Genomic DNA, 10,759 nt, shown 5'->3' on the forward strand with positions numbered 1-10,759 from the left:
ATCTGAATCATATCATCATTCAAAATTAAGTCTCACAATGTGATCATGTGGTCGCAAGATAATCAACAAGCTCGGCCACAAACATGTCTTACGCATTTATGAAAATCAAGCAATTTAATCGACCATGGTGCGAAACAATCATCAAGCCACACGGCCATGTAGTTCTACTTAATGCAAACGGTTTCAAGATCTTATAAACTACATGCTGGTCGATTTCTTTTAAACAGTATGAATGCAATCCATATTCAGATTCGATTTAAACAATCCTAGCAATCTTTCAAGGTGATCAAACAAACAATCAAGGTTCAAATCAAATAATTAAAACCGTTTTTCCAAATTAGGGTTTAATGGAAGAACTTGATCTTAGATCAAGGGAGTTTGATTTGAGATTCAAAATCATTAAGACTTTGATTTTAATTGATCAATGGATCAATCTTGAATTATGGTTTAGGGGATCGGACTTATTCGAGCTCCGATTTACTCATTTAGGGTTTGATCTATTTGTCCTTAGGCTTTCATCTTAGAGATTATATTTTAGGGTTTCAATCTTTACAAAACAACCAGATTCGATTTCTTGTTTCCAGAACCTCTAGTTGCACACGGACGCGAGCTGGCTCCTTATCGGGTCGCAAGCTGGGACGGAAGCAAGAACAAGTTAGGGTTCTTCGGGATTAGATCTTTGCACCAACTCCACTCAGCTCATGAAATAAAAACAAGGAGTATTAGATTACATGAACACCATAATCTGAACAAGATATCATCAGACAATAAAGTTATGATAAACTTATCTTTCACAGGATTTGAATTTGGCTAGAAAATCTTGTTGGTTCAGATTAGGGTTCCAAAAGACCAAGACGGTGCCGCGTATTGTTTCTGCGAGTGAGGGCGCGTCTGAGATCGGATCGACGAACGGTTTGCGCTCATGGATTCGTCTCGTCCAGAGCTTCAAGATGATATGTAGCTCGTCGTCTGGTTCCTCAGGGTTTGAGAGATAGGTCGATTTTAAGTTGCGCCTAGTTTAGGGTTTATTTGTGACGGATTTTAGGTTATGTTTTGTCTTAGGGTTTTTGTAAGCTATCGTACTGATAATGTGTTGTAATTAGAGAGTTTAGAGACTGAATATTTCTCTGTTCATATTAATGATCAAGTGGGTTCCTTTATATAAGGATTACAAGATGTAGATAAATGGAAAGTATCCAAAACCTAAACTCAATAGGATTAGGAAAACTACTAATACATAATAATGAAAAGATTACATCTACTAGGAAAAAAGAACGGGTTTCATTTTCTCCAAGCTTTGTGGCCGTCTCTCTCTCCTGAAGTCGGCTCTCTCTCTCTCCTGAAGTCGGCTCTCTCTCTCCTCTTTCTAGGGCTTCGGCCGTCTCTCCATCTTCTAGATATTGGACCGGTCTTGGACATGACCTGGTTAATGGCAATCCACTCCATAATTTATAACAAATACTGTTTTTTTGAAAAAAGGTTTTGTTCAAAATTTTATATTAAGATCTAAAGAAACAAACTTGAGAATACTAACAAACACATCAATAAATCTAATGTAATTCAAATCAGATTAAAAAAGGAGAGGGATCTATGAATAATACTGTTTTACAATTAAATCCAAACGTATAGATCAAATTCAATGATTGGCTTGAATTACAGAATAGAGATATACTAATTAATTGTCGAGTTTGATATGATTAGGCGAACGTTTTCTGTTTTGGCCATGTGAAACCTCTTCTAAACATAGTTGTCATCACGCGATCTTGGCCAACGTAGCAAGTATCAATCTCGTACCAAACATGTTTGCACATGAGACACAAACGGCCGCAATATTTTTCTGCTGTATACTGAGAAATTAACAATATATATTACTTACTCGGATATTGGTATCGCAAGTAACATCCAAGGACTTTTTAGGACGGCATGTAAGAAATAAAACCAATTGCTAAAAGCTATAATAATGCCCTGATACACGCACACAGCTGTAATTGGGACTCACGTTCCCAGCTTGCAATATACATCAGTATTATTTTCTCTTAATAATTAAAGTATAACTATAATAGTACTTATATCAAGGAATCTCATTATGCGACATTGACATAATTTAAAAAGTATGTGACATTTTTAAAGAAAAGTACTAACTTTGTTAAGACTAATATGCATTGTGAAAACATAAATATGTCATGCTAATAAATATGTTAGCCTCTCCTGAGTTTAGGAAAGAAGGCTGATAAATATCTTTTTATTATTATAGATTTTATAGGAACCTTATAAAAATACAAAGTTTTCACAACACACGCCTATGTAAATTTGGTAAAAACATGTTTCATGTGTATTTGGGCTTAATACAGAGAGAACCACAAAAGCATCTTAAATAATACAGAGGAGAACGTGGGTAATGTGACTAAATGACAAAAACGGTGGCATGTAAAAGTAGGTGCAAAGGCATACGCTGTGCGGACAAACAACTTAGATCTTATCCCCAAGAATAATATATTTTCTTTATTTCAGATTTAGAGATAACTTGAAATAAAAGACACAAGATATGGGTATGAATTTTTCTTACCTAAGTTTTTAAAGAGCCAAGGAGCAATGTCTTGTTTAAACAAACAAGTTGAAGGGTGTGTCTTTCCAGCACTATTATCATTTGTTGGAACGAGTCTCTACATGTATTTTCTCCTCCTGATTCTATCTCACACTCAAGTGTTAGCTTTATTATTATATAGTCCTAATAATAGACAAACAGATGTTTCCAAAAATCCCAACACACGAATTTTTAAGAAAAACATATACATGCACTCAACGCGAGAAAGACCTCTCAGTGAAATAGTGAGAGGTGTCAGTATATTTATAGCATATAAAACACAACTAAAACAGAAATATTTAGATGCTAACCTAGCAAACTAAGGCTGTCTTTATCTTCCTCCAGTACAACGGATGACCAAACCGGTGGGTCAAACACATTGTCAAATGATAATAACATTTCATTCAAAACAATGAACGGCACCATTTATTCTTGAAATTGTGGAACGAACCCTTTTAAAGATTTTACACAATGTGGCTTATCCAAAACATTTTACAAACATCGTTATAATGCCATTCATTTCAAAAAGGTCAATTTTCAGACGGCCCTTGGTTTCATAACGATTGTGGAGTGGTTAAGGATCTTCAAGCTGAACTGTCCACCTATCTCAGTGGTATCCACTTTAGACTGTCCCGGAGGAGGAAAAACTCGAAGTTCTGTACCAATCTACCAATGGTGATTCCCAAAATGGGCAATGCTAGTACAATCCCAGGACAGCTTCTACGTCCAACACCAAACGGCAAGTACCTGAAGTCGTTACCGTTTGCTTCCACATGCGCCTCTTCTTCAAGAAACCTCTCCGGCCTAAACTCTTCAGGTTTCTTCCAGCTCTCAGGGTTGTTCGCTAGCCACCAGGCATTGACCAAGATTTTGCTTTCTGCTGGGATGTCATAGCCAGCGAGCTTAGCGTCCTTGAGGTTCATGTGTGGTACGAGGAGTGGTACACCCATTCTTAGACGAAGTGTCTCCTTGAGCACGGCTTGGAGGTATGGAAGCTTGTGAAGGCCAGGCTCTGTGACTTGCACGCCTGGTCCAAGAACCGTGTCGATTTCGTTTCTTAGCTTGCTCTGAATCTCAGGATGGTTCACTAGCTCCGCAATTCCCCATTCAATAGACCATAGTGTTGTCTCAATAGCTGTTTCGGCACATATTACCCAAGAAATCAGCATCATAAAACTGTATAAATGTCCATTAAGATTCAAGTCTTTTTCAGGGGAGACAAGTGACAATGCAATTTGCGTACCCTACAAGGCTACAAGGATAATAAAAAGGAAAAGATAAAAAAATTCTTTTGATTTTTTAAGTTTGTAAGTAATTTTGGATTTTATAATTTTTTTTGATAACACAAACATGTCCTCAAACTGAAGGAGACTGCAAAGATTCGAACTAGATCCGAACTCAACCATCCGCAGTAGGAATACCTCAAAAAGTATTTTCCCATAAAATTAATATAAAAAAACTAAAAAAAAAAATAGGAGAGACACATATTTGGTGAGAATCTATTTTTTACCAAGATACTCAAGAAACAATGATGATTAAGTTTCTAACATATGGCAATGTTTTAGTGGTGTAAATTAAAAAGACAAAAATTATAATTTTATAATTAATTACTACTAATTTATTATTTTCTAAGAAACCCATTCACATTCAACCACTGCTGGTGCTAAACTTCTTCCCCAAAAAATCCAAAATCCAAACCGAACCGTATGCGAATAGGTATCCGAACTCCTGACTACACTGAACCTGTGAAAGTGCATAAAGGGTAAGGAAGTTAACCAGCTACGTTGATGTTCTCGACGATATAAAGAACGTTGTCCGCATTGATTTCTCCCTTCTCTTCAGCTTCAAGGATGTGATCAATGGCGTATTTCACGCTCCCCGTAGGCTTAGCACTCGCAATCTCCCTGTTTGGTTTCCTCAAATGTCAATTTCAAGATCCCAAAATAGAAATACATAATCTAAAGAGACCACAAACTCACTTCCTCTCGTCTACAAAGTACTTCTTGAAGAGCGCTAGTCTTCTCTCTTTCACATCTTGGCAGATCTTCAAATAGCCTCTAAGGAACGGCCTAAGGATAGGAATGAAATCTCCATAGTTATACTCAAAGCTCTGAGTCAACCTGCTTCTCTCCCCGTTCAAGAACTTGAGCCGGAGGAGAAGAGGATCATCTTCACTCTCGAACCTTTTACCGAACATAACACGGAACATGTTGTTGTACATCATCAACTGCAAACGCTTCCTCACCACGATCCCTTTCGTGGCCGCGTCAGGGTTCTTCTTCACTTCCTCCACAACGCTCGCAGCTTCGAACTCCCATCCTTCCCGGTTCTGCTGGACCACCTTGTTGGTGAAGAAGGGAACCGTCATGATACGTCGCATCTTCCTCCAGTGCTCACCGTAGACAGTGAACACCATGTCTTGTCCTTTCCCAGTGAAGATGTCGTAGACGATGTTTCTGTATCTGGATCCAAACTCTACACCTTGTGTTTGGAGCACTTCCTTGGCTAGATCCGGTGAAGAGATAACAACTAGGTCTCGTTGACCCATCCGTAAGTGGAAAAGGTCTCCGAACTTCTTAGCGTAGTCTACGAGGTTACGGTGGTTTAGATCATCTCCGACTTGGAGCCAGTTTCCGAAGACCGGAACCGGTATAGGACCAGGAGGTAGCTTCAGTTTCTTGCCGCGGAGCTTCGAGATCATTGTGGCGAGAACCACCGCCAAGAAGACGGCAATTAGAGGTTTCTCCGACAAGAGAAGGTCCATTACACTTCACTCTCAGTAGATAATGAAAGCAGAAGAAGCTGATGCTGAGGAACAAATGGTAACGAAGATGGATCTGTTGGGTCGAAGAGAGTTATTATTTATTTAATCTAAGTAACTCAAGTTCGCTTTGTCTCCTAAAGGTAAACGACTAATATAATATCTTCTCCATGTTTTCCACGTTTGAAAAGAACTTTGAGAATCACTTCTATTAAAACAGAAACACTTTGTATCTGCTTACAGATAGTACCATAACATTTATTTAACTTCATATTTTTCTCTTACAACTAATTTAATTATTATTAAATATGTACCATATCTAATAAAATATTTTAATATTTTCAAAATAAGATTTTTTAAAAGATATTCTTAAGTATCTTTTCTAAGATTTCGCTTTGATAATATTTTTTAATACATTTTTATTTAAAATGTAAATATACATTTTTTTCTTAATATTTATTTTACGTAAGAAAATTCATAATTAATATTAAGTATAATTATAAAATGAATACTAATTCATTTTTTATTTATAGAATAAGAAATAACATTCCTATAATATTTATATATACATAATTTATATTCATAATTAAATTACTACAATAATTTATAAATATAAAGTAATTAAATGAATTTATTAACTCTTCTATAAAATATAAAATTGAAGAATAACATATATTCATGAATTTTATAACATATTTTTAAACAAAATATTAAAGTAAGATATATAAACTAATAAATCATTTCATATTTCAACATACATATTTAAATTGTAATATTAAAAATAATTAATATATTTATCAGTTATGTCACATTGCTTTCATTCATATTAAAGAGATTCAATTTCATTCTTAGTAGGGGTTATTGGTTGTTGTATTTTAATGGATTTGAAAATCCGAACAAAATCTAGTGTTATTGGTTCTATGATTTTCAAATCTGTATTAAAATCATGTGTTATTGGTTTAATGATTCATAAATTCTGTATCAAATCAAGTGTTATTCAATAGTACGGATTTACTAATATATTTGATTTTATAATGGATTTGAATGAATTTGTTTGGATTTTTTAGTTAAAAATACAAAGACTCAAATCCGAGGAAAAACCTCCGGATTTGCATATTTTACTTGGATTTATAAATATTATATAGATTTCTAAATCAATCAAAATATATAAACCAATAACACCCCCTTTCATTCCATCAGATTCTGTTAAGTTAAACCAGGATCAAACCGGACTAAACCAGAATTAAATTAAAATCAAGTATCTAGCGCCTTTGTAGTTTGTACCACCCAGTGGCTCCAACCACTGGCTCGCCTTCTCCACAGCGGCCTGTTTGCGCCGCTCCGCCAAGCCGCTGGTGAGTTCGCGTCTTTCCGAGCGACGTCCAGTGACCATTGTCATTGATCGCTGCAGACCCGCTAAGAGGTGAGCTCCGACTTCTTCTTCTTCACCTTGTCCACACTCGATCTGCGACCTTTCCACCATTAGAGCACCGGTCCAAGCTCTTCGATCAACAGAAACCTTTTGTCATCACCTCAATCTCGCCATCGTAGCTTCCAATCCGATCATGGCCTCCTTCCCCGAAACCTCCATAGTCGTGAGTCTACAATCTGCCAGCTTCTCCTCTTGTCTCTCTCAGCTTCAAGTCGTCCTCGTGGCTGAGCTCGAGTCGTGGTAGCCTGTCCCGAAGCTCCGGAGTCGTTGCCTCTCGCCGTCGCGACCATCTTCAGATTGAAAAGCTTGGGAGTTCCACAATGGTGGATTTTCGATTATTTTCACAGTTGACCCTTCAACTTTTTGGTTCTTCTCAAATAGACCCCAAAACTCTCTACATTACATATGTGTCCTCACGAATCAACCTCAGACTTTCGATTGGGCAACCCAGACCTCCTCGTAATTGCACAAAGTTCCCTCGAATAGAGTGTGTATGCTGAACCGCTAACTGCCTAAACTCCTTTCTATCCATACCCACACATATAAATTGTTACTGATAGGCTATTATATCAAGAGTGAGTTAACTTATAAGACACATTTGTTTTTTGTTTTGCATTCAGAGACAGGTTACACTTGGAGAGCACTTTTTATGGTATGTAGAGTATTTGTGGACTCTTCTACCCCTGGTGAGCTAAGACTTATATTAAATTTTGGTTTGAGTGACTAAATGAATGTAACTTAGTTTATGGTTTGACCGATGAGTTGCAATTTTTTGTATTTTTCTTAATATATTTTTATTATTTTGATAAGTTCACCTCTCATTCCTTTATTTGATTATTTTTCAAATATTAAAGTATATAAATAAATAAATTTGACATAACAAATTCAAGCTTTTTATCTTCTACATTTTAACATCCATTAACATATATTTTAACAATTTGAATATGTAACACATATCAACGTCAGATTTTTGGATTAAGCATTTGTGGACAAATGAAATATGGACATCTATATTGTGGATAGAAAAAAAAGAATGGATTCATAAGTTGTGAACACGTAAAGTACAAATGAGTTGTAGAAACAAGAATTATGGACAAACAAACTAAAATCTGTTTAATTATCTTTTTACATGTTATATGTATATAAATATAGTAGAAAAGTTAAGTAAATCTGAAAATCATCGAGCACAATCAATAGAAGATTTATGGATAGAAAAAATGTGGACGCAAGAAACGTGGACACGAAAAAATTATATGAAAAATATGGACGAAAAAAAATAATAGACATGTGAGTCTTAGACACAAGTTTAGTAGACATTTAGACATGTGAGTCTTCTATTGTGCATGAGCTGAGTGCATGTGATGCACATAAGAAACTTATGGTCAGAGAACGAATGGACATACAACTTTTGGACATAGGATGGGTGTATGTGATGAAATGAACATTAAAATAAGTTAAGAAACTTTCACGTTGGACATACAACTTATGGTCAGAGAACGAATGGACATACAACTTATGGATAGAGGACATACAACTTATGGTCAGAGAACGAATGGACATACAATTTGTGGATAAAGGACATACAACTTATGGCAGAAAACGAATGGACATACAACTTATGGTAAAGACGGTGATGGTGGACATCCACAACTATATTCAACTTCACGTTTTCCACCACCGCTTTCTCCATAAACATTGCCACCTCCACTGCAATATCCACCATCACCTCCATCATGACCTCCACCACCACCGCCTTTACCATGAACATCGCCGCCTCCGCCGCGACATCCACTGTCACCTCCACCACAACCTCCACCGTTTCCACGAGACTGAGTCTCTTTCATAGTGATGTTGAGACATCGATGGTGGTGACAGGATGGTGATGTTTCACAGCGAAGGTGATGTTGCGAAGACGACGATGAATGAATATTGAAACAGAGCCAAAAGAAAATAAGAACAAAAAAAATTAAAGTAGAAAGAAAGCGATGAATGAATATCGTTTGTAGATAAAGATAGTAAAATAAAAGAAATATTCAAATTTTCTTGGCCATTCATTTATAGATAAGAATTATAATGATTAAAAAACATCTCAAAACACAACCGTTTTATCCAAACGATTCTCCTCTATTTAGTTAGGCAAGCTCAGGGTCAATTATGGCATTACATCTAGAAAATGTGTGTCAAAAGCAGAAAGCGTTTTATTGTGTAATTGGAAACTAACAATGTGTCATTCAGAGTAATTTTCTCTTAAACGATTAATGTAGCTTTGTAAGAAATCGTCATGATTTAAACGGGGCATTCACAACATCCTACAAGCTACGACATGTGCCCACCACATTCCCAATAATGTGTTTAGCATTATACTTTTTTGTTTAAACTCTATTGCTATAACGATGTCATACAACATTCATGTAGTTTTGCTTCCTCTATATGAGCTCTTTGATTATTTAGCAAATATAAGTAGTATCAGTCTAATATTATTTCTTAAACGAAATTTCTATCTTTCCAACTCTTAACTTGTTGTTCGCATCAAAATAAATTTGTACGCGTTCTTTATCTATTTCTTCATCTTTGTAAATGGATCGCAATCACCACATTGTTTAGACTGTCTACCTGTCTTTCCTTATATATTTTTTTCTTATGTGATCTGCGCAAAGTTTATAATCTAAAAAACTTTAGACGCATGTAAATTTTAGATATAACCGGATACTTATAACTCTGGTTGCTACTTCGTCATTAAATATGTTAACTATATATGTCAGACTAGCATTTAAACATAATAGTTAGTTTTATTATGTTGCTAATATAAGTACTCGTTGTCCAATGTTGAATCTCAGACGAAAATTTTTTTTTTTAACGCTTAACCTATTGGTCGCATAAAAACAAATTTGTATGCTTTCTTTATCGAGTTCTGCATCTATGTAAATGGATCACAATTGCCACATTGTTTATATTGTTCCCTTTTATAATCTTTTCTTATACGGTCACAACATTGTTTATAACCGGCTACTTATAATTATAGAAGCAACTTAGTCATCAAACATGCTAACTTTATTTTTAGCACGTCCAGTTCCACCTTAATTCGTTCTTAATATGTTAGATTAGCATAAACTCGTCTTTATTATGTCAGTTTAGCATTTAAACAGAATTTGTATTTATGCTCTCATTACTTTCGTCTGTACTTTATATTGCTACAACTATGTTTAGCAGTCTAGTAAATAATTCAGCACGGTGGCAAGTTTACGATTTTTTTTCTATTTATTATAACATGGCCATACATCTTTAATACCTACACATATTCATGGATGGGAATAATTCAGCACACTAAAGTTTATAAACTAAATCATTTCAGATGCCCAGCTAAATATTTCATATAACCGGTTACTTATAATTCTGGTTCCTATGTTGTCATCAATCATGTTAACTATATATTTGACAAAAAATATTTATTCAACCAAACATTTAGAGTGCAGTTCCTGTTATAAGTATTCAAGTAACACCTTAATTCCTTCTTAATATGTAAGATTTACCTAAATTTGTCTTTAATATGTCAGACTAGCATTGAAACAGAATTGTGAGTTTTATTATGTTGCTAATATAAGTATTTGGTGTCCAATATTAAATCTCAGACCAAAAATATTTTTTTAAATCTCAGACCAAAAATATTTTTTTCGAACTCTTAACCTGTTTTTCGTATTAAAACAAATTTTCTACGCTCTATATTGGCGATCTCTGCAATTACCTAAATGGATCACAGTCGCCACAATGTTTATACTGTCTACTTGTTTAACCTGTTTAATCATTATTTATTTCCCCAATAATTTTAAACCCTTTTAGTTTCTATTATCACCGGTCATAATATAAATCTCTCTTATCTACAGAAGGACAATTTTGTCATTTTGACTATACTGTATCATTTTGAAAGTCACAGATTTTGTGTCATAGGTATTCTCTTAATTAATTACTTCTTCTAGGATTTTGA

The 10,759-nt window shown here is 35.1% G+C and overlaps 1 protein-coding gene and 1 long non-coding RNA gene across 2 annotated transcripts; one reads left to right on the forward strand and one right to left on the reverse strand.

Moving 5' to 3' along the window:
• Positions 1 to 2,971: 2,971 nt before the first annotated feature.
• On the reverse strand, positions 2,972 to 5,476 carry LOC106387869 (trans-cinnamate 4-monooxygenase). Its single transcript, XM_013827802.3, has 3 exons — positions 4,564 to 5,476; positions 4,361 to 4,488; positions 2,972 to 3,719 (listed from the first exon to the last, which is right to left on the reverse strand). The coding sequence occupies exons 1-3, from the start codon at positions 5,346 to 5,348 to the stop codon at positions 3,187 to 3,189; spliced, it is 1,446 nt and encodes a 481-aa protein (XP_013683256.2). The 5' UTR covers positions 5,349 to 5,476; the 3' UTR covers positions 2,972 to 3,186.
• Positions 5,477 to 6,028: 552 nt separating this feature from the next.
• LOC125584240 lies at positions 6,029 to 7,606 on the forward strand. The gene is made up of 2 exons (XR_007321220.1): positions 6,029 to 6,768; positions 7,398 to 7,606. It is a non-coding gene; the product is annotated as an uncharacterized LOC125584240 (long non-coding RNA).
• Positions 7,607 to 10,759: the final 3,153 nt, after the last annotated feature.

This window comes from Brassica napus, chromosome C3, assembly GCF_020379485.1.
Source record: "Brassica napus cultivar Da-Ae chromosome C3, Da-Ae, whole genome shotgun sequence".
NCBI classification, from domain to species: Eukaryota; Viridiplantae; Streptophyta; class Magnoliopsida; order Brassicales; family Brassicaceae; genus Brassica; species Brassica napus.